General features: G+C 42.2%; 1 protein-coding gene across 2 annotated transcripts in view; it reads left to right on the top strand.

Moving 5' to 3' along the window:
- Positions 1-25,129, top strand: part of CADPS (calcium dependent secretion activator) — a 494,336-nt gene that overhangs the window by 414,251 nt on the left and 54,956 nt on the right. For both annotated transcript variants that reach the window (XM_077128802.1, XM_077128801.1), the window contains 3 exons: positions 420-567; positions 7,780-7,854; positions 8,753-8,836. In XM_077128802.1, coding sequence (XP_076984917.1) covers positions 420-567; positions 7,780-7,854; positions 8,753-8,836 — 307 coding nt within the window. The remainder of the gene's footprint in view (positions 1-419; positions 568-7,779; positions 7,855-8,752; positions 8,837-25,129) is intronic.

The following is a 25,129-nucleotide window of genomic DNA, read 5'->3' on the forward strand; positions in this document are numbered from 1 at the left end:
GGTTTTGAAGATTAGAAGCTGCTTTTTTGCTTGGTTTTGTTTTGTTTCAATGAGGTGATTCAAGGTAGGCAATTGCCAATGTGAGAGAACTTACATATGCTATAATGCTGTAATCGGGTTTTTGTTCATTCGTTCTCCTGCAATTAGGATTCTCCATAGCATGTACACTATAGACAGAAATGCACCAAGCTACAGGTGTTCCTGTACTGCCGAGAAAGGAAGGGTTTACGTGGCTGTCTTCCTGAATAGGCCGTCCTTTAGTTGGGAAAGTCATTTAAAAGAGAACACATGTGAAGTCATTGTCGCTTGAAACTGATTACAGCCCTCAATTTTCTTTTTCACTGACCTCTCAGAAAATGTCTCTTCCACCTGCTGCCATCTGAACACTGAATTGGTCTTTTCCCACTTTGTTTTAATAGAACCAGGATTGCATTTGAAGTTAAGCTGCAAAAAACCAGTCGATCAACAGATTTTCGAGTCCCACAGTCAATATGCACCATGTTTAATGTTATGGTTGATGCCAAAGCTCAATCAACAAAACTTTGCAGCATGGAAATGGGCCAAGAGGTAAAAAAAAAAAAAAAAAAAAAAAAAAAATGCAGATTTTTCTTTTCACTCCATTGATCGTGTAGGCGAAAATTTCACCAATTCCTTCTATCTATACTAGTCTGCTAATTTCAGAAATATGAAATATACTCTAACATGTGGACTAAGCCACATATGCAATCTGAGGATGAGTGTTTGGTATCTGTCAAGTAAATTTCGAAGGTATGTATGAATGAGAATGTCAGTCATTTGGAAGCAATTCCTGGGTGGAGCTGGGGTGGCCATAAATCCTTTAAGCCAAATGATGTTAGATGACCTTATTTATTAGGTTGATATCTCTGACGGATCTGTTTACCAGGATGCAAGTTGTTTTCACATTCAAAGTGCATTTTACCACTTTGAACATCTGGAAAGCAAGAGACCACTCACTCTTGCACTGAACAATTTCCACAATCTATAATGTTCGCTCACCCTGCAGTCCCGTCCCCTCCCAGCAAGCTCTGAATTTCCAAGAAACCGGAGACTCTCAAGTTCCCTGAGATTAAGTGGATTGTGAATCTTCCCTGACCAAAAGTTTGGTCCTTTGCTAACTTTCCAATTTCCAAGGCGGTATTTAAATTGTAAAGAAGGAAACAGCAACTTGGGCTTGATTAAAGACTATCATGATCATTTTTCTCCGATGGCCTTAAGCCAGCTAGATATTCATATACCAATTTAGAATTAATTCAGAAACATTTCTGGCAACTCTCATGTTGTTGCCAATTGGCATAAATTGCTCCTAAATCAGATCTTTCGATACCAGCCTTACATGCTCAGAATTTTTACGAAATTATATTTGCTCCTTATTCGTTATTTATTTTCTCTTTCGGCACCTTCCATTTTTAAATGTGGGTTGGTGCTATTCTCTCCCTGACAAGATCAGCTCCAACCTTGTTTCCTCCAAAGTCGGCCTCCTTAGCCACCCCCAGGTTGCTTCTGCTCCTGACTGATTTTATTGTCAGGGGCCTCTTCCTGGGGCCTGTATTCCAGGCACTTGAACTAAATGCTCCTTCATTTTCTTGCCTGACTCCATTTGCTGCAACCGAATGATCTGGAATGTTTCTCTAATCTCTGTGTGCCTCGGACCTATCTGGAGGGCTTCTTAAAACATTGATTGCTGGGGCCTCACCCCAAAAGTGTCCAAAGAGACTGGGAAGTGATCCAAGAATTTGTATTCCTGACAAGTTCCTGGGTGAAATTGAATCTGCTGCCTGGTCTGGGGACCACACTTTGAGAATCACTTGTCTGGAGGTTCAGTAACTGAAAATGACTTAAGGAGAAGGGCTCAGGCATGAAGTCCAGACCCCTGGGGGAAGGCCTGTGTGGGGTTCTTGCCCTGGCTGTGCTACAAACTGGTGTTGGATAAATCATTCAGCTTCTTTAGGACTCAGTTTCCTCATCTGTGAAATAGCAGCATTGTTCTAATTTTATTCATGCTGTTTTTAGCTGCAGAAAAAGTTCTGCAAACCTTGCTTAGAAGGCCAGCATATGAAACAAATAAGAGTAGACCTGTTCTGGATGAAGCTGCAGGGAAGGGAGGCCAGGGAAGAGAAGGCCTGGAGCCCAAGCTGCCACATTCCTCTCCACCTCTGCACATCTTCACTGCCCAATGCCAACAATCCCTGAGGCTTCACAGAGCCTTGGAGAAAAGCATGTTTGGGGCGATGTCTAAAGTTCATTAAGGTCTCCCTGAGCACAAACTTTCCAGAATACTATCCCTTCTGAACTTTTCTCCATAGGAGCTCCTTTTTGTTAATTCCTTTTAAAATTGAGATGTAACTCATAGATCAACATTTTTACCTTTTCAAGTATACAATTCAGGGATTTTTAGGATGCTCCCAAAACTGTGCATCAATCACCTTAATTCCAGAACATTTTCATCATTCTGAAAAGACATCTCGTACCCATTAGTGGTCACTCTCGAGGCCTTTCCCTCCCCCCACCACCCCTACCTCTGGCCCTTGGCAACTGCTAATCTACCTTCTCTGGGGATCTGTCTATTGTGGACATGCCATATAATTGGAATCATATATAAATATCCTTTTTTGCCTAGCTTTTTTCACTAGGCATAATGTTTTCAAGGTTCATCCATGCCATAGTATGTAGCAGTGCTTCATTTGTTTTATGGCTGAGAAATACTTGATTGTATGGATAGACCACATTTTGTCCATTCGTCAGCTGATAGACATTTGGATTGTTTCCACTTTGGGGCTGTTATGAATAATGTACTGTGAGCGTTCATTTAGAACATTTTGTGTGGACCTGTGTTTTCAACTGTCTTGGGTATATACCTAGTAGTCGAATTTCTGGGTCATATGGTGTCTCTATCTTTAACTTTTGAGGAACTGCCAAATTGTTTTCCAAAGCAGCTGTACCATCTTTCATTCCTGCCAACAATATTTTTCAGGGTTCCCTGTGAGGGGTTCCAGTTTCTCCACGTCTTGGCCAATACTTGGTATTATTTGTCTTTGTTATTATAGCCATTCTCATGTGTGTGAAATGGCATCGCATTGTGGTTTTGTTGTGGAGGATTTTTCATGTGTTTATTGGTCATTTGTATATCTTCTTTGGAAGAATGACTGTTTTTTGCCCACTTTTCTAATTGGGTGATTTGTCTTTATATTGTTGAGTTTTAAGGGGTCTTGATACATTCTGAATGAAAAACCATTATCATTTTCATGTTGGGCAACTATTTTTCTCCTATTCTGTGGGTTGTGTTTTTCACTTTCTTAATAGTGTCCTTTGAAGTACAGTTTGTTTTTTTTTCTATTAAGTCCGATTTATCTATACCTCCTCAGAGCTTCTTGAGCTGTCCATTTTAACTGAGTTCCATAAGATTAACACCATCCAGAGAGGGAAAGAATGGATCTAATAGGACCAGTCTCCTTGTCCCCTCAGCAATCTTTACAATCCTTCTCCAGATTAATTCAATTAATGTCGTATATAAAGAGCACCCACAAATCTAGTCAGCCAGCTGAACAATTCTTCCAAACAAATCACATCAGTCCAATCTTAACTGTTTCTTTTTGAGTTGAGAGAGTATGAGTGAGGGAGTGTCATCAAAGACCCCACTGAAAATCTGATGAACATTATGAAACATTTCCCAGGGGAAAAAAAATATTTTCACACAATTTTACCATGCAATTTCAGGAGATATGCAGACCCCCTTAAACTCAATCATGGATCCCAGTTAGAGATATATAATGAGAAATAGCAAGTTGACATATACCACAGTGGGTCCTGTCTCTCAGTTTTAGCACTCATCACCTTTGTGCCTGAGTAGCTTGACCTTGGTTTCCCTTGGAGTCTGCTTTTCACCTTGGAGCAAGTTGTCAAGTGACTTAGTCACTATATCCTACGGACCTCACCTTACCTTCTTAAGTGGGTAATCTTGAGCAAGTCACTTACTCTTGTAACCTTACCATCATCATCTGTCAAATGAAACACACAACCTTTGCATGGTACACAGCTTGTCTAAATTGGGGATAATGCCCCCTAATTTCTGGATGTAAGATTAGAAAGTTGCTCTGGATAGGCCCCAGTAGTCATATTGTTGAGGCTAAAAAGTAGTGTCTACTTCTTTCCAGGTATTCTTCTATTTGATAAAGTAGAAAAGACCCCATGCATGCCATCACCCAACTCAACGCTATTTTTCTTTTTAAATTAAAACCATGCTGAGGCTCACAAACATTTTCTGTTTTTTCTCAAAATAATGCACCTCCCCAAACTAAATTATCTTTGTTAAGGTCTCCTCCAATACCAAATTCTGGTCTTTAATTCTAATCCTAAGGCTGTCAGTTTTCCCAAGCCATGCTAGAGAGAGCTGCCATGCTACTTCTCCTTGCTGTAAGTGAATCAGAGACACTTAAATGACCAGCTTAAAGGAAGTGAGGTTCTTCTGACATTAGAATGCCAAGTTCTGAGAAAGTTTGAATGAAGCCAGACATCACTATCTGAAATATATCCTTCCTCTGTCAGGGCCATTGGTATAGAGGTCTAACCTTGAGAATAAAATTTTAATTGGAAGGCAGAAGCAAATCAACCCCCCTTGACTTTTCTCATTTGTAGAATGGGGATCTCCAAAGTAAAACTGAATTGACAAAATGAGATTACCAAGGAAAACTAAATACATTCTGAAATTTTGAGAAGAGTGTGTGGAAATCCAGTGATGTTATGTAGTTCTGCTCTTACAAGCATTGGCTATTCAGCCCATATGACAGATATACTTCCCAATACCTGCCTCCACCTGGATTCCAGTTTCCTCAACCTGTTTTAGAATAAATGGTGGCCAGGTGATACAAAATTCTCCAATATATGAGCACCTCCTGAATTTCATCTAGGGTAAAGTCTCATCTAAAGGCAGCTGCTGAAACATTTGTTAACCATACTTTTCCATCTTAAATATTTATTTTTTCATTAAAATTTGTGAAGCACCAATGGAGAGGAAATTGTGTATTAAATAGTTTCTCACTTGGTCTAGTGTGTTTTCATCTCATTTCCAAGGTCAGATGGTCTCAACAGAAAGACAACATACACACAATCTGTTCCATGACAAGGCAAAATGTGCAGCACAGGAAGTCAAGTGGAAAGATTTTCACATAGTGATTGTGAATTTGCAACAACTTAGCTCTTCGGAAACAAAAGCGAATTCTCCGAACTCTCCATTCCATTCAGGATTAGCGGTCCCCTTGCTGTCACCATGATCTAGGGCCCTGAGATGTGGTTTGGGGGTACAGGCCAAGCCAATCCAAAAAGGCAGCAAAAGCACTGAAAAAGATGAAAACGGGAAGGATCTGTTCAGACAGAATTAGTCAATCTGACTGTAAGATATTTTGTGACAAGATAAACTAATATGTGTATATGGCAGGGAATGTAATTTAAAAATGCCCCAGTGATATTTGTACTCCCGTGGTGGCATCACATCTTCAGGGAAAAATGTGTCTCCCAAGAAGGAGCAAAGACAAAGGCAGAATGCTCAATCTTGCTCAAGGAAAGCAAGTTAATCAAATACATCTTCGTATATCAAAAGGCTCCGTAAAAGGGATTCATATATTTTGTAGTTACTTGACTAGGAGCGGTGCCAGCTTTGCTATTTATTTACTTGCTACATAGTAGGCAAAATAAATATTACCCTGCCCTGCCATCTTTCTCAAAGTAGGTTTTATTTTAATTGCAGTATAAGTTACATATAATAAATTATATAGATTTTTAATGAGTTGGGACAAACATACACACACAGGAAACCATCACCCTAATCAATTAGTTAATTTATACTAGTAGTAGAAGAAGAAGAAATACTGGCACACAGCACTTCAAAGTTTCCAAAATATGTTTGCATACATTGTTTCACCTACTTTGAGCAGGGGAAGTAAGCATGTGATTCTGGATCATATTTCAAGACCTAAGAATGAATTTGGAGCCCTCTCAATATTCCTAATCTCTTTTGGTCCTATATCTTTCCTTCTGTTTCTAACACAGAATTCTGCCAATAGGTCTTTGCATTTAGCTTCAGGTTTCCACCACCTACTACTAAATCCTTTGTAGAAGCCACAAGTATCACCAAGATGAGTTGTTCAGATTCTCCACGAGTACATATCAGGGGCCATTCGCTTTATTGTTTTACCCCTACTCAACTAAAATGAAACTGGGTGTCATGACTAAATGATAAGACCATCTCTCCTCCTTTCCCTTATCTTCTAGTTGATGAGCTTGAACAAATAACATTTGAATCACAATTTATGGTTGACAAAATGCTTTCACACTTACACTCTCACTTGTTCTTCATAACAGACCTATGAGGCTGGTTACAGGACTGTCCGGGGAAAGCTTGGGCCCCATTTTGCTTTGCTTTGTTTTAAGTAGCAATAAAATGAAAGGAAAGAACAGACCAGTTAAAAATCTTCACCTAGGGTTTCCTCGAGGTGGTCATGGGTGATAGTTGTTTCATCTGTTTTTTCACAGATGTGGAAACTGAACCAAAGTTTCTTAGGCAATGTGACTTCCCGGCTTTGCACTGGAACTCTATCCACGTCTTCCAATTTCAAATAAAAGTCTTCTAAGTTTAAGTAAATTAACCTAATTCACATCCCTTTGTTCCTGCTACATAATTCTAATTACCAGTTACCAGATTATCATGCTGCATTCACTATTGCTTATTATTTCTGTATGTTCTCATAGCTTTTTGGATGGTTTATTTCATTTTAATTTTATCATGTGCCCTTTGTCCTAATTTTTATTTGCACCATTCCTTTCTCTTTCTGTTCCTAATTAATCATCCTTCTTCTGAAAGTTTGCTAAAGAGTGGGTAAGTGCATTTTCCTTTCCAAATAATAATGTTTTTGCGTTTTGTTGTTTTTTGCTAGTTAAGGAAATATGGAATAATTCAAATGGATACTAAATTGATCTAATAAATGTCAAGGAACTGGCATATACATTTGCTGTTGAAATCACTTTTCCCCTCTCCCTGGCATTTACAACAGATTTTTGTTTGTTCAGAGTTTGTTTTTGCATTACTATTTAAATTAAAACAGTGGCCATTAGAGAGATTGAAAAATTTAGGGCTAGTCTCAGTAGAGGCTCTAAGCCCAGCCCTGCTTATCCATGAATGGAAAAAATGAGTGGCTGCCATGAGGATTCAGAAAGAGACACTTGGACACAAAACTGTCCACACCTGGTGATAGATTTGGGAAGTTCTGAGGCAGTCACCCCAAGTCCTGAAGGTTTTAAAATTCTTTTTGTAAAATCAATCAAGGTGTCTTGGCCAAATTCCCTTTAGAAGGATTTCACTACCTAAGCCACATCCCCCCAGCAGTTTTCCAAAAATAGTTTTTCATCTCCTGTATTAAATTATTATGATGTCTTGCTTGGTATGACCTAGATCACCACATTGCTAGGCCGTTAAGCCATCCATGCCTGCCATTTGTAAAGGTGTGTCTGTGTCTACACGTATCAAAGCCATTGAAAGCCTTGGGTGAGGAACAGTGAGACTGGTTTTAAAAAAAAAATTAATAGCTTCAGATCTCTCTCCATCAAAAGACCTGGAGTCAAAATCTTACAGCTGTTTCTGGGACTATGAAAATAAACTGGGTCTGCAGTCCAAGCTTTGTTTATAAATTGCATTGTCTAAAAATTACTGACAAATGCAGTGCCATCACCTCCCAAACATGCTAATATTTGTCTTTCTGTGTTCTTTAGCATCAATATCATTCAAAAATAGATGAACTAATTGAAGAAACTGTTAAAGAAATGATAACACTCTTGGTTGCAAAGGTAACCTTCAGCTCCAGGTGAAATGTTTTATTGTGAACATTGCTTTGTTTTGTCTGCATTTCCATTAAAATGTAACACGTTAAAAAGTTGAGCTGGATATTTGCGTTTCTCAGGAAATAAGATTGTACATCACCCAGCCTCATTCCTGAATGATTTTTCTGATGATTGCGAAGCATGTGAAGATAAATTGATGAAGTGGTGTGTGTTAACTTAATAACAATTTGTCCTCAAACGTTGCACTAGGTTACGTGAAGAATGTTTGTTTTGTTTTTCAGCACTGACAAAGTTAGATTTTTAAATACAGAAAGTTAAATGGTAATAAGGAATTCTGCCATCATGAAAACCCCCTTTCCCCTAGTTTCAAATGCAGTGAGAGTCATAATAAAACATAAAAGTCAGATAAAGCTATTTCAGTCACCCTCATGAATTATAGAATTTTAACTAAGTGATGCTGAATGGGAAGACATTTATATTTGCCAGTGCTAAACTTCTGTTTCCCCCAAATTACTGATAAAATACAAATAAAAATAGATCAGATTAAATGTAGTGCTAATATGTAACATAAAAACTGCTTTGCGCAGTTTTGGATTTTGAAAAGTGCATTTAATATTATCGCATGCTATATGCAATTCAATAATATTTTGTCACTTTGCATTTCTGTAACACTCTATATTTGCAATCACATAATAATGAAGAGAAAGCCGGATAAGTCAAATATTTCTATGTAAAAGCAGTCTACTCCTTTCCCCGAAGGCTGGAATCAAATAATAGAAGGCAAAAATGTGCCGGTGGCTCAATTCCGGTCTCTGTGTGGTTGGGAAATGGTGCTCTTTCTGGTGAACAATTATAGTTTGGAAATTAATTTCTTTTTTTTTTTTTCATTTTGCTGTTTTTCTAGTTTGTTACTATTTTGGAAGGAGTCCTGGCAAAATTATCCAGATATGACGAAGGGACTTTGTTTTCTTCTTTTCTGTCATTTACCGTAAGTAAAGAGCTTCTTTCTTTCCTGGTTTTTGTTTTCAGCTTTGGTTTTGATTTCTATTTGGGAGAGGGATGCTGTTATGTCATTTTGTCTTAGGTGTGTGTGTGTGTGTGTGTGTGTGTGTGTGTGTGTGTTTTAACGCTGGTCAACTACCGACATATAATATTAATACTAGAAGAATTAGCAGGATTTCAGAACAGCAGATAATCCAAAATCATTTCTTTCCTTTTTGAATGTCCTGTATATGTGTATATGTGTGTGTATCTACACACACACATCTGTGTGTATGTGTGTATCGAAAGACTTGCCTCTCTGAGCACACCTTTGCTATCTCAGGCAAATCACTTAATATTTCTAGGCCACTATTTCCTCATCTGTAAATGAGGAAAATTAATTTTGGAGATTGTAAATGAAGGCCTGAAGTCAGATAGAGCTTGAAATATGTTTGATTTGGTCCTCATTACCTCGGGCACATTTTTCTTAACTGAATGAGATGCACATGCTTCAAAATCAGGAGATTCCACAGAGAGGCCCAGGTTGCAGGACCTTACAAAGCAGACAGACCAGCAGCCCTGGGCCTGCATGTTTGCCTGGCTGTTAGGTGGAGCACAGTCACGTTGGTCCCGTAGCCAGCCTTGTGTGTGCAGGTTTGCTGTAACTCCCAACTGGCTGTTTCATCCATTCACTTATTACTTGGCTTTGGGGCATCTCTGAGACAGCTGTTCTCAGAGCCCCTTGCAAATTCTGAGAGGCTGTGATCTTGTGCCGGGAAAGCACAAGGCAAAGACTTTAGTTAGAGGACAGACAGAAGTCTGCCTTGTCTTCTGTAAATGATGGATGGAGATGGTTACTGTAAGGTGACTGCTTGAGGGGCACAGTTCTCTCACCATTCCTGGTACTGAGTGGGCACCCTACCTGCATGCTTTCTTGCCATTTCTGAGAGTGGAGTTCCTGCAGCCTCTGTGGCCACTTGTTTTCTTCTGACAATGCCGTAGGAAAAGGCAATCGATGTAGGACTCTCGGTGAATGAGTGTTTAAAATAGCCTTCCTATATCAGAAATCTCCAAGATGGGTATTGAATGCCAAGATGAGGTCTGGCACATCGTTGTCTTTAGAACCCAACAGAACTGGGTTTAAATCCCATTATTGTTATTAACTGGCTGTGTGACCTTGAGAAAAGTGTCTCATCCTCTCTGGGTCTGTTTTCTTTGTCTGTAAGGGAGTGCGGGTAATGTTTACCAAACAGAGCTCTTGTGAGGATAATAATATATGTTAAAAAGGTTAGCACAGTGCTAGCACAGAGTAGGCCCCAATATATGGCAGCTACTATTAATAAAAAGTATAATTATTATAAGGTGCAAATATATATGCATTCAACTTCTTTCCTAATATACCACCACTTTGGTCTTTCCCCACCCCATGCATTAGTTTCCTGGGAATTAAGGGAAATGCAGGCAGAGAATATTTTAAACAATTTCTGGGTAGCATCCATGTATCCAGTTTGTTCTGATGATGCAGCACTGACCTTCCCAGGTATAAGAACAGAACTCAGTCCCTAATGTGTGAAGGCTCCAGTCTCATGAGTTTATTGGCAGAGGTAGAGTGGGAAGGAGATGTTGACAATAGGGATTCTGTCCAATTTCACTCTGGAGAGACACCCATCATATGCCTCAACTGAGAGGAAACCTATCCAACCCACTCCTTTGACAAAAAAGCTGAGGCCCAGAGAGGGGGAATAATTTATCTAAGCTTGCACAGTAATGGACAGAGCAGGGACAGAAACCTTTTAACTCCCCCCACCATTGAACAACATCCTGGAGAGAGTGGGTTTTAGCTGGCAATTGCCTGGCACTCGAAGGCAGATGGGCAAATGAGTGGGGAAGACTCATAAAAAAAAGGGTTCAGGGCACATGAGTGGGAAATATTAGACAACCTCTCATTCCTCAGTGATGCTGTAAAAATGGTGAAAAAAGGTAGAACTAAATGCAAAATTTCTGCCAATTGTTCCCCTGACACGCACAAAATATATTTTTGAATCTTCATCTGGAGCAACTGTTTTTACCGCACTGAACTTGAACCAGTGAAAAGCAGGAAAGCCCCTCCTCACTTTACTGAGCAGAATTCAATCCACCCATAGCCCCACCCTAACTGTTGCCTTACCAAGAAAGGCCAGAGGTGGTTCAGTGACAAAGCTATCAAGAACATGCTATCAGGAAGATTCCCGCAGGAGGGTTAGAAACACAGAAAGGCCTGCAAATTCCCTTCCTCAGCGACACTTCTCCCACACACCGGGCCCCCCAGAGGCTAAAAGCACCCACTTATCATTTGCAGCCCATGTTCTCATCTCCTGTCGGTATTCCAGTGCTGGAAAACGCAAGTTGTGCTGAGAGGTGGCAGGAATCTCTGCACACATTGCTTCTGAGCTCCTGCCCAAATTTTACAGGGCCGCCGCCCAGCTGTGTTCATCACTCAGGTATGGAGTGGAGGTCAAAGGTTTGAGCAGAGGTGACTTGCATTATGGCAAGAGCCTGGCACTCAGAGATGGGGACACCAGCCGTGAGTCCTGGGACCCTGGACAGATAGTGCCAGTAGCCTGGCATGATTTCTTAGCTCCGCTCCATTTCTGATTCAATTCTTCAAGTATTACTGTGCACTTACCACATCCCCACCTCGGCAGGGCTGCCAAGCCTGAGCCATGTGCTCTGCCCCCCAGAAAGCTGACAAGTATCGACAAATATGCCACCCTTTCCCCCTCTTTCTCCTGCTGAGCGCCTCCTTTCCTGGGTGGGCTTGATTTCATGGTCCAAGCCAGACATTTTGGAAAACGTCTGTAGTGGCACAGAGCAGGCAGGAATATTTATTTCTCGTCTCCATCTGCATTGCTTCCTCTCTTGGAGAAGAATTGGGGGGGAGGGAAGATGAGATGTGGCTTCTTCGTGCCAGCCCAAGAAGCGCCCAAGCATGCCCCTCCTCTCCTGCCTCCCCAGCCGCAGCAGTAGCAGCCTGGCATTTACGGAGGCAGGCGCCTTTCGAACTTTTGAAGATCAGCCCCATTGGAAGATGCAATTAGCAACTATCTGCCCATTTCCCTTGTTGCAAGATGTGCTTTTGCGGGGGTTGTCTGCTTGGAAGGGTCCCTGTCTTGTGGATACCCTCTCACTGTTCTTTTAGAGGCCAACAAGGGGGGTAGCAGGTGCCTGTTCTCTCTCCCAGCAAGTGAAAATCCTTTCCTCAGTCCTATCCAGGTGTTGACAGAGAAGCTCATTCTGGAATCCATGCATTCATTTGCTCATCCAACTTGTATTGACTGTGCGCCTGTGTCGCGTATTGTGCTAAGTTCTAGGGACACAGCAATTAGCAAGAAAAATATGCTTGCTGCCTTTATGGGTCTTGCACTTAGTAAAGGAGACAGACAATAAAAAAGGAAAGAAAACCCTAGATCAGGGGAAGTGCAGCACAGGATATAAACTAGAGAGAGAGCAGGTGGAGGAAGGCGTCGCTTCAGCTAGGGAAGGTCTCTCAGAGGAGAAGGCATGTAAGCAGAAATGCAAAGGAGCCAGCTATGTGTAAAGAGGAGGGAGAGCCTCTGGACAGAGCAGTAACTATAACCCCAGCTCTGAGGCAGGAAACAGGAAGTGTTTCTTGAAATATATTTCAGAGGTAATACAAACGGGACTTAGGGGCGGAGTGGATGTCGGGGATGGAGAATCCTTTGCACGACGCAAAGGTGGAAGGGCCCGGGGACTGACGTATTAAAGAACTCAGTGAGTCCTGAGAGTCCATGGGATACAGCAGAAAAGACAGCTCAGAGAGGGGACACCCATATGGGATCCCAGCTCTGCTCCTCATCAAGGAGCTGTGAGACCAGGAACAAGGGACTGCACCCCTCTAACTTTCTAATTTCCTTCACTGTAAAATGATGACAGTTATTTTAGATGAGTTCAGAGTCTAAAATAGCAGCAAGAGCTATATAGCTCCTATTCCTTAAGCATTTGAAAGTGCCAGGCACAGGGCTAAGCGCTTCAAGTCTGTTTTTCTTGTTGAATCCTCTGAGCAATCCCGTTCCAACAATGCTTCTCGGAAGATGATCATCTGAGACTCAGAGAGGTTAAGCTCCCCAGCTTGACCTGTGTTGTCCCTGCCGCTAAACTCCACAGCCTCAAAGGAGGTATAAAGAGGTAGGAGGGGCCCAGTCCCGCCCCCAAGCAGCTGGAACAACTATAGCAAACCCTCTGAAACCCCCTAGAATTTAGCCAAGATCCCCCTATCACCCAAATGCATCTGAGATGGCTGCGATATAGCGTGGAAGCCACTCGAGAGGGAGAATAAAACCCATTTCCAATCTCATATGTAGCAAATTACCGCCATTCACTCCTTTTTCTTTTTTTTGCCTTCTGCCATCATTTTAATTGTTTTGCCACTTAGAAATGAAACACAGTAGACGTGCTTTGTCCCACTAGAACCCCTGACAAAGGTCTGGGGTGGGTGTGAAGCAGCAGCAGCAGCAGTTTCTGTCCGGAGCTGTTGAGGCCACGACACAGAACGCGACTGCCACCGTGGGCCAAAGCCAGAGCTGGGGCCAGGGGCCGCACTTATGTGCACAGAACATTTGGGTCAGGAAGCAGTTGGAATTGTAGAGTTAAGTGAGTTTTTGTAAGGATTTGTCAGTGTTCTCCCTGTTGGTATTTTATTTTTTGCTTGGAATTTGGGGGCTGCCTGGCCTGGAAGAGAGGTTTTCACAGTGAGGGTGGGTGATAGGGGCTGCAGACACAAGTCCCTGCCTGCTCTTCCGGAGGACACTGTCGTCACATTAGCAGATGCTGTATTCTTACAACTCGAGTCAGTTGGCTTCTGATTTCTAAGTAGAGGTGCCTGCCTCATATGGAAGCACCCAGCGTGGAAGTAATATGTGACATTTATTGGACATGTCCCTGGTGCCAGGCACTCTGCTAAGGAGTTTACGTGCATTTTGCTCACCGGAGCCTCACAATTCAGCTTATGCAATAGATTTTATTTTCCCTATTTTACAGATGAAGAAAGTTGAGTAACTTGTTCAAAGTCATCCAGCTGCTACGTCTCCACCTTAGAATAACGCCTTTATTATTGCCAGAATGTTATTCCCATAGAGGCATGGAAAGCCATAAATAAAGTCAGTTAGTACATCCTCCAGGGACCATCTACTAACTGATATCCCTCTTAAGGGAAAAACTCACCTGTTTTCTACATCTTATCCACAAAGATGTTTTATAAATAATTTTCCCACCGGTCAGTTTCGCGATGACACTGAAATAATTGGCTTTCAACTCCTCCACTTACCTTTTGCTTTCCAGATAATCCTCAGTTTTATGTTAGTCTTTCATTCAGCACGCGTTTGTTGAGTGCCTACTTTGTGCTGGGCTCTGGAGGCTTAGCGGGGAACGGCATGAGCAGTGGCTCTGCCTGCAAAGCAAGAACATTCACAGGACATGTGTTCTGAACAAATAACTTCCACGAGTGGGGAGTATTCAGATAGAGAAGGAGCTGGCACAATGGGGCCGTAGAGCAAAAGGACCCGACTTCATGAGGGAGGCCTTGCAAGAAGTGACATTTGAGCTGAGGCCTAAAGGATAAGTAGAATTTGCCTGGCAAAGAGGAGGAGAAAGGATGTTCCAAGGTACAAAGACCTGGACGGGAAAGGGAGGGGCTAGTACAATCTAGGAACTGAACGAAGTTCATTGTGAAGGAAGGAGATGACAGGGCTGGGTTAAAGAGCTATTGCATAGGTCCGAACATAAAGGAACTTGTCCACTTTGTGGAATTTAAGGGTTTTGAATAGGGACATTACCAAAATCGATAAGGCTGGAAAAGTTAAGAGAGGTCACAGAGTGACTAGCTCCCTGTTACAAGCTGATGCTGGGTTTACAGTCTTCTGGGTTTGGTTTTGAAGTATTTTTCTTTTCTTTTTTCTTTTCTTTGCTTGGACAGGCACCAGAAATCGAATCCAGGTCTCTGCAAAAACTCTGCCTGCTGAGCCACAGAGGCCCGCCCACACTTTTTTTGAGGCGGGGGGAGGGGGTTGCATGGTCCGGGAATCGAACCTGGGTCTCCCGCATGAAAGGTGGGCATTCTACCACTGAACCATGCGTGCGCCCTGCAGTCTTCTGGTTTTGAAGTTTTGAGCCCCCATTAGAAGGAAAGACTGCTTCTGAATGTATTTTGTTCACACAGATCAACAAAAACACCACGTTCTAAAAAATTAGGGAATAAAAAGCCCTGCTCTGCCATGTCTTCTCCCGATTTCTTTCATCAGCTGCTCCCCAACGTTTCAGAATTTTACATCCATTTTGGGGTCTGTGACGGGTGATTTTATCACCTAGTAGGACATCCTCATTTCCAGCTCTTGCCTTGAAAATGCAGTTGACAATTAACACACCTGCTGCCCAAAGCAGACCCTTCAGAAGCTTTCGAGGAGAAGAAATAAGCATCTAAAGTTAAGCATTTCTTTTAATATTCTTGAACTAGACAGATGAATATTGTTCAAAGCCAGCATAAGATGGACACAGTGTTTGCTTCAGGCTGAGGTGCTCAGCGACTGGGCCACAGAAATGCCAGCTATGAAAGAGAGACCTAATAAACATGTTCTTAGCTTTAAACAGGAAATAATTGTTCTGAAATTAGAAGACAGCATTATATATTCTGTCCTGGCCTCCAAACCACATCTGGTAGGAAGTTTTGCACCCAAAAGTTAGAGGGGCAGAAGTGCTGGTGAAGCCTGACTGACAGAACATGGGTGAGTTATTGATCATTTCAGAGCCCGAGTTTCCTCATCCGTAGAGTGGGGATATTGATACCTGCTTCAGAGAGCCATTGGGCTGATTCAAGAGAAAGTGGGCAGCGAGCTTTGCCTCACTCATGACACACAGTAGGGACTCTAAAGGGCCACTCTTGGCCTTATTATCAGCTTAACTCAAAACTATCGAGATTTAGATGGCAGTGGAGCTTTAATCAAGCATTCCCCCCCTCATCCAGCACTTAGCACAACAACCATTTCTCCTATAAATGTCTCAGGCTGTTACCCACTAACATTATCCACCAAAACCCCTTGTAATTTCTCTTTCATCACATTCTGATATCCAAAAATTGATTCATCAAATATATTTCCATTATGCTTAGTGTATTTTTGTGGTTTGTGAAGTATTTTAATTCCTCAGGAATTTTTTCATTCATTTATTATCTCTAGAAGACCTCTCTATCAACCAGACTGTTTGTTTACCTGGAATTGATTATTCAATTCTCCCAGCATGTTTGGTTTTGATTCATTATTCACTGAGGTTCCTTGTTTTTGCCTGGCTCTGCTCCTCATTAGAGTGCAATCTTGGACAGATTAATCTCGACTGTGGTTTACTGAGCTGCAGAATAGGAGTAATAATAGTAATAGTAGTAATAAAAATAATAATACCTGCCTCGTGTGGTGGGGTGAGATTAAATGAGAAAATGTTATGTTTGTGGTACAGGGTAAGCATTCAATCCTTATCAGATAGTATTATTATTATTATGGTTAATACTGTGGTTATGTCACTGAGCCTTGAGTATTAGAATCAGTTGCTCATCCAGTTACCATGTTTTAAGTATCTACTGTATGTAAATTACTGAGCTAGGAGTTGAAGAGATACAAAATTTAAGAAAAGAAAGACTTGATCTCTGTTGTCTTGAAGTCTCTGTCTAGAGCACAGACCACATTGAGGATTTCTGCTCTGTGGTTTCCAGTTGGGATGCTGGAGTCGCTCAGCTTCTCTCTGCTTGTCAGAGGCAGTTGGCATCTCTCCCAACTCAAAATGCTCCCAACTGGGGCATTTTTGTTTTGGGGTGTGTTTTGGGAGAGGGGTGGTCCGTGTAGCAGCATGCCCACTGGGCGTTTCCCAAGACAATGTTAGCCACTACCACGGACTCAGCATTAAATACCATCACATCACATGTGAGAGGGTTACTCCCTTCCCAGTTCTCATTTCATCCTTGTCATTCTGATAGCAAGGGGAAAGTTTCTGTTTAGAGTTTGTCTGACTTTCACGCTATACTAAAAATGGCAAATCCTCATGTTTAGCAGACAGCAGAGCAAGCAGCCCTCAGTCTCAGCACCCTCAGCAGGCGGCCATGTCTCTCTCGAAATTTAAAACTTTGTTTTGTTTATATTGTATTTGTTTTCACCTTTACCTTCCTTTTTTTGAGAGTGACATTGGTTTTCTATCTAGGGGTGGTAGTGATATAAAGTTTCCTTTTAAAAGTAAAGTATTAAAAAAAAATAAACCAATCTAAAGAAAAATGTTAAGCTAATACAGTACTGAGAGCACCTAGGCTGTAGCCAAAACCAGGATGGTGGTATTGGTGCCAGAAGTTGGGAAAGTTCTGATACGTTCTAGCCACCCCAGTTTGCAATTGTGCAAGCCCAGGCCGCAGAAGTAAAATCACTTGCACAGCTAATTTAGCCATAGACCCCAGACATCCTAACTCATCCAGTTGTTTGTTTTCCCTGCTTTTTACCTTGAGATGAGAAAAAACACAAAAACCCTCCCTAGCATGGCAGACCTGAGATGACCGTGATGGACGAGCGGTCATTGGCAGTGGGATAGAAACAAGCTAAACCACCAGGTCCAGGCTGAGGTGGCCTGGGGGAGAAGGGGGGGCATCGGGGTGACCGATGGCATGTTCACGTGAAATCTCACTCTTCAGCGGAAGCCAGATACATAAAGTAGGATACAGTCATTGCCCTCTTCAAGCTCACATTCTCTTGAGCTTCTGAGTATTGAGATGTGTACAAAGGCAAAGCAAAACCTCCAAATTCCAGAGGTAGGCAGAAGCCCCCACTTGTAATCAGGCAAAAATAAGCCTTCATGCCTGCTTGGAGATTTCACAAAATTGTCACTTTCCAATTTTCATTTCTGAGTTTCTTCTAGAATGAGAGCATGTCGTTTGAATAGACCAAAAGGCAAAATGATACAGCATGCCATTAAGAGAGTAAACTCTGGAAGTGAATGGACCCCGGTTTAAATATCGGCTCCAGTTTGCCACTGGCTGAGAGCCTCCTAGGAAATCATTTACTCTCCCTGAACCTCAGTTTCTTCATCTGTAAATGATGGTAATCATTGTTCCCACCTCTGTGAACCACCAATGCTTATAAATTGCATAGCCTCCTGCCCAACAAACGGTGAGCCAGCAACCATTGTTGCCTTAGCAGCAGTAAGAGGGTGGGTTCGAAGGTGACCTTCAGCCTTGCAGAAAGCCTCGCCGGGATTAAGGGTTGGGACAGAAATGAGGAAAACTAGAAGGAAAAGCAGGTCTACTTCAATCTAGCATCTGTTCGGAAGCCCCCCGGGTGGGGAGGGAGTGCAGCGGGAGATGAGAACATACACTTCCTGGACCCAGTATCAGATCACAGTACCCTGAACAACAGGAGATGCGAACAATTCTCATCGTTAATGAGGCTGTGGCTCCTAATCATTGCATGGAACAGAATGCTTTTGCTTAATAGAGATCATTTCCCTGCCTTCTGCCCAACTCCGCAACAGTGCCAGAAGCTCTTTGTTTAATGAAAGGTAGGGACTTTGAGTAGTGTGGTGGGACGGGCTGTAGGAGGCATTATGAGTCTCATTACTAGTGATAATAGTTTAATGACAATCAATATTTATGAACATGCACAGAAGCGATGCAATCCACCAGCATCTCTATAGCTCAGGGTTTGTGTGTTCTTGTCTAAGAAAGGAGAGCCTGGGACCTTTTCCTGGTCCCCTCTGAAGCCCAACGGCGGTTCTCAGATGTCATTTCAGAATGTCCATGATGGTTACATAGTTATATATGATGTTTTATTTGTGGTAATAGGGGAATATTAGAATCTGGCATTTTTTACTTTTCGAAGCATTTCCGTAGTCATTGTCTGTTTTTTGCCGTCACACTTTGGTAAACTCTCTTGTGAAACAGATAGGGCATGTAGAGGGCAGCACAGAATAGTACAGAATGCTCTGAAGTCAGATCCGCTTGGGTTCAAACCCTAGCTCTGCCACTTCCTAGCTGTGTGCCCTGCACAAAGCGTCTTCACCTCTCTGGCCACAATTTTCTCATTTGTAAAATGGGGGATAAGTTTTTAAAGAATTGAATAAGAGGGCGGGCGATGGTGGCACAGTGGCATAGTTCTCACCTGCCTTACCAGAGACCTGGGTTCGATTCCTGGTGCCTGCCCATGCAAAAAAAAAGAAAGAAAAATTAAATAAGGGAGTGTAAATTCAGTGTCATTGGTAAATGTATCCATGTATGTGCATATGCCTGTATATCAACAATTAAATGTTTCTTTTCTGTCTTGAAAAAAACAACTAAATAACTGTTTTTCCCAAGATCGCACGACCAGTAATTGAGAGAGCAGGAGAGAGATTGCAGACTTGGAATCCAATATTCTTTTATCCGTTGCCTGAAAAAAAAATTAGCACTGGTACCATTTATAGGCATCTTAGGGAAACATTATTACAAAACATTTTGTTTAATAGTTTTCTTTCAAACCCTACTCAAAGTCTGAAAGCCAGTGATCATTTTCTGAGCAGTGACAATCTGGTGAGCTAGCCAGGAGAAATTTTTAGTGTCAAGTTCCTACATCTGCAAAAACAGCATTTCTAAGCTCTGACCCCCCCTCACACCCCCAGACATAGAAAGCCAGGAGCCATGGCTTCACCCAGCACGTGTGTCCTTGTGCAGTCCCCATGATGCTGACAGGGATAGGACCCCACCTTGTTCTTGGGTGAGCAGCAAAGACATGTCGACCCCTGTGGAGATAGAGCTCTGGGACCCAGTCCGTGGTGCTGTCTGTGATCCCATGGATACTTGGAAGGTCGTGTTTTCTTCCAGTCCTCAGAAAGTGGTGGAAGGAGCTTTCACTGCAATTTTCACTTGGCCCCAAGCAGGAGCCACCGAGATTTGCTCAACTGCTCACCCGTACACGCAGTCCCGGTACATCCGCCCACTCGCACATTCTGTCTCCCCCAAGCAGTCGGTCCCTCGGTTGGCACTTACAATTTAGTCATCTCCCCAAGATGCACTTAGAGCATCCACGTTCTGTACTGGGAGGAGCCGGGAGGTTGCTGAGTTCCGCTTTTGCCTTTGCAGAAGATTTATCTCAGTCTTCTTTGATTTTAGTCAACCAAAGACCTCCAACAAGTAAGCCTGGGGAAAAGACCTTCTTCCTGCAAAATGCCTTTCTCCATTCGATTGCTGAAAATGTTATCTCTTGTTTTGTTCTTTTCTCAATCCTTTTGTAATGTAAGTCATATAAACGCATGGTTAAAAGTGAAATAGTACAGAAATAGTCATGGGTGTTTTTTTTTTTAAAGCAAGTTTTCTGTCCTACCTCTTTTCACCTTCAATCCTTTACCCTAGAAGGGACCCTTTTAAATGATTTTATTTTGTACCCCCAGAGTTGTAAATACTATTCTTATATTACTATTTCTTGATCTGTAAATCTTAGAGATTATTTATTTGACCTCCTGCTGTGATAGAGCTTTGGCTCATTTCACTGTCTCCCACTTCTCCTCCTCCCTCCCCCATAACAGTTACAGCAGCGTCATTGTTTTCCTCTTGGTATCTGTATAACTTTAAATAAGACCAGTCCATTTTTTATTTTTTTGTTTCACCCACAAGATAAGGCTATTAAAGACCTATGCCCTTGACTTTGCCCTGCTCCCGTCTGCACTTGATCTCATGTTCCAGCATGGGAACTGAATGGCACACCTCTTCATTGTTGTCATTTAAAAATGACCTGTATTTATGAATATCTCTGGAGTCTAGACCAGATCTGTCCGATAGAACTTTCTGTCTGATGGAACTATTCTCTATCTGAACTGTCCAAACGGTGGCCAACAGGTGACTCTTGAGCACTTGAAATGTGACTAGTGCAACTAAGAGATTGAATTCTTAATTGTATTCAATCTTAATTAATTTGCATTTAAACAGCCTCATCTCACTGGTGGATGCCCAAGTCTAGACCAAGCTTAACGCACAATCCAGTTACCTAGAACAACCAGATTTTTCAGCAGAAATTATAATAATAGCTGACATTTCCATAGTTCTTGTTATGCTCCAAGCACTGTTTCAAGAATTCAGTTGATAACTTAGCCCTCTGAGAAGAACTATTTTGTCCCCATTTTACAGATGAGCCCAATGAAGCATAGAAAGCATAAGTAACCTACCTAGTAAGTGGTAAAGCTAGAGTTTGGCCCATGCAATCCATGAGCCTATGCTCTTAACCACTTCCCTCTACTGCCTCTAATCCCAATTAGAAATCCCCAAATCCCTTTTCAGATACTTCTGATCTGCTGGTCGATGCTGCACTCACAGCTTCTCCTGTGTTCCCGGCCTGAGCACGCTGATGGCCGGGGCTGTGCACACCCGGATGTAATCCCTGCCCACGAGAAGGAGAGCATGAAAACTGGAGGCTAAAGAGGGATCGGGTAAATGGAGGTTTTTGGGACTAATTAGCAGAGACGCTTGCTCCCCTTTCACTGCAAAGTTGTTCCTCCGGCCTTATCATTCTAACAGCAATAACATAGCCGTGAGCATGTACTGAGGACTTGTCACGGCCCCTCATTATGCCCCTTTCTGTGCATCATCTTTGTTAGTCCTCACAACTTCCGACGAGGTATAAATGAGGAGACTTGGGCTGCTCATCGCACAGGATCACTGAAAGAGTAAATGAGGAAATTCACAAGGGCCACATGAAATAGCCTGGCACGGGGTGGTTGTTCACACATGCTGTGGTTCGTAATCCTTTTGTCTCTTTGCTAAGCCTACTTACTGGGCCATGCTATGCCACATTGTCTGCTACCTGTGTGAATGGTCTTTATTTATCTCTAATTTTTTTCCTTTCTCTGTTACTATAGGGACCTCTTTTCCATAGCTCTGATAAATACTAGAATATTAGTAGCCTTTTGTTTGACTACTAGAGTATTTATAACCTTTGCAAGGTTGGGAAGTGTTTCCTATAGCACATTTCTTGCTAGAACCTGCCTCATACACCATCCGAGAGTCAGAGACTTTTTTTTTTTGAATCCGGAAGGAACCTATTATACTAGATAAGAACACGAGGACAACGTGTTGAGAAACTAGTTGAGACCAAGTTAACTAGATACCGGTCAAATTAAGCATGGAAATTCAGATTTTCTGATTCATTCCCTTCCACCCCACTGTCTCCCACTTAAGTCATGTTCTATTCTAAAGGTCAGCACTCTTCTTCTATAAAGGACCAGAGAGTAAATATTTTTGGCTTTGCAGACCATACATCTCTGTCACAACTACTCAGCTTTGCCATGGTAGTGCAAAAGCAACCAAAGAACAATATGTAAGTGAAAGGGCCTGGCTGTGTCCTAGTACAGTTTTATAGACACCACAATGTGGATTTCACGTACTTTTCATGTCTGAAAGTATTATTCTTCTTTTGATTTTTTCCATCCATTTGAAAATGTAAAACCCACCTTCAGATCATGGGCTGAACAAAAACAGCCAGTCAGCTGGATTTGTCCCCTGGGCTATAGTTCACCGACCTTTGCTCTAGTCTATAAAATGATGGGAATGTACTTAGCACAGCCAACTCCCAGCCAACCAAGAAAGAGTTCAACACTGACAGTACTGTTGGCTTATTTTTGTTGCACCCCTACTGGGTAGCAGGCACTGTGCTGAGTGCTTTACGTCATGTCCACTAATTTAAGCCTCACAAGAACCCTCTGAAGGAAATACTACTGTTGGGTTTCTCTGTGCCTAATGGTCCCAGGGTAGTTGAAAGGAAGATCCAGGAAGCAGAAGCTGTTGACCTCCTCACGGCCAGGGTCAGAGCTGGCCCAGTGTCCAGGGAGGTGGAGCGTGGAGTCTACTTCTTGAAGAGGACATGGCACGCACAGCCAGGGGTAGGGTAATGGATAGCTACCACCGTACAGTGAGGTGGGCTTAACCTCCACGGTGCAATGCAGGAAACTCTAAGGAGCCATGCTCATCTCCAGGGTCTCCTTCTAAGGGATGAGGGTTAAGGAGCCAGGGAGAAATTGATCCAAGAGAAGGTCCAGACCACAACCCTGAACACAGCTAGGAAAGAAGAGGAGCAGCAAGATATCCAGACCTCTTATGGTGGGAGAAGTCACATACTCTCATCTGAAGCATTCTGACCGTGAAACAGGCATACTGCACCCAAGCATACAGTGTTTTAAGGTTTAGTGATGCCACCCATGAGCAAACATAAGCTACCTGGTGCCCTGTAACCTCAGCAACCAAATCAGCCCCTTTGGGGATAGAAGGAAAAGGAAGGGTAAAAATAATAGTTCACATATATTGTACACATACTCTGTGCCCAGTCCTGTGCAGAGGTCTTTCCATATATTAACTCTTTCAATCCTTTCCATGCACTAAGTGAATTAATACAAGTAAAATGTTTAGAATAGTGTCCTGTACATGTTAAACACTTAAGATATCTGTCATTTATTATTAAGAATTCATACAATCACTGTGTGGAGAGATGCTGTTGTCATCATTATTCCTATTTTCAGAGCAGGAAGCTGATGTTCAGAGAGGAAAACCACCTGGACCACAGACTATGGTTGATAGAACCCGATGCCAGCCAGGTGTCTGACCCCTTCACTATACTGCCTCAGGTGTATGCATGCAAGATACACTTTAAGCCCTCGTTCTAGAGGCAACAAATACCAGTTCCTTTTCTTTTCTCTTCTGATAAAAGTTTGAGTTGATCATACCAGTTTCACTTTCCTTAATTTCCCTTTCAGAGTGTTATAGCTCTAAAACCAACTTCAGGAAAGTGCTAGAAACTTCTACTCAGCTTCAGGAACCCTGGTACTGAGTAAAGAGTACTATGCTCTGAAATTCGTTCAACAGATTTTTATTAAGCACCTATTATGACAGTGTAGACACTGAGGAGAGCAAGAAGTTCCAAATCCTCACGGCTCCTACGTTCTAGTTACGATGGAGGTAATATATGATAAAATTGAACTAGTAAGAAATAAAATTATTTTATGAATGTTGGTGGCACTGGGTAATGTGTTTACATTCAATCCTTCCAATGAACTCCCTTGACTCAAAACACCACCACAACAAAATCCTGTTCTTTTAAGATTGCCTGGGTTAACAACATTAGAAAAGAAAAAATAGCATCATTATTCTTGCAGCTGGCATTTCAAAGCCCAGACACTAAGGTAAATTTTGCTAGCCCCTTGAAACGGTTTTGTGGCCAGCGGTTTCCAGGCAAATTCAGAGAAATCATGCTAGAGCTCTTGTGAAGTCAAACAGGCATGGGTAGAGGCAGCTCGTGCAGAGAATAAATCATTTCCTTGGTTGGCTTTTTTTTTTAAGAGACCATAGGGAGAACAGGAGAGTTCAGGCAGTCACTAATGCAGTGGTATCTGCTCAGATTTCTTTTTTTCTTCCATCTTTGAATCTTACCCACCGGATTTCTGTTTGCAAAAAGGGCCTAATCCACTTTTTTTTGTCTGTGCATTGATTTAATAGTATCAAACCCTGAGGTCCTCGTGATTTGCACCTGGGTTGCTTTTTCCCCTAATGAAGCAAGAGAAGTGGTTTAAACCCCTGCTGCGCTCCCTATCAAAGCTACACAATGATTAACTCAGGTCCCTTATTAGGACCAGGCAGAGGAAAATCCCTTAGTCATCAGCATTGTGAAAATCCCAGAATGGTGAGTGTTCAATGAACAGATTACCTTGGGCACCTGAAAGATAATGGAGGAGCTCAATAGAGAAACCATTAAGCCCGTCTACACACGCTAAGTCAGGTGGAGGGTTGAGGTAATTAGCTGGGACATTCAGGCCGGAGAAACCCATTTTGGACCTTCTGTCCTGATTGAGTCAGTGCAGATAATTATTCAAATCCCTCATACAATGTTCCTGGAGAAGCCATTTTAGGCTGTGTCTATACAGACACAAAACAAAGTCTTAAATATTACTGGTCAATAAAAGTGGTTTGATAGTTTTGCTTTGTTTTGTTTTAAACTGCAAAATAGGCAACTTAAGGGATGGGAGGTCCAAAGCTGTGACTTATGAGCTGTGGGACTTCAAACAAGTTGTTTCATCTTTTTTAGCCTCTGTTTCTTCAGCTGTGAAATAGGAATATTACTAGGACCTCCTCAAGGGCTGTTGTGAGGATTAAATAAACTCACAAATGCAAAGTTCCTGACTGAGTTCCTGCCATGCAATAAGCACTCAAGAAATGCTGCTTATTGTAATCGGCTGTGGATGGGCATGACTAATTCTCAGTGGTTGCGGATTT

Source organism: Tamandua tetradactyla, chromosome 15 (assembly GCF_023851605.1).
Source record: "Tamandua tetradactyla isolate mTamTet1 chromosome 15, mTamTet1.pri, whole genome shotgun sequence".
NCBI classification, from domain to species: domain Eukaryota; kingdom Metazoa; phylum Chordata; class Mammalia; order Pilosa; family Myrmecophagidae; genus Tamandua; species Tamandua tetradactyla.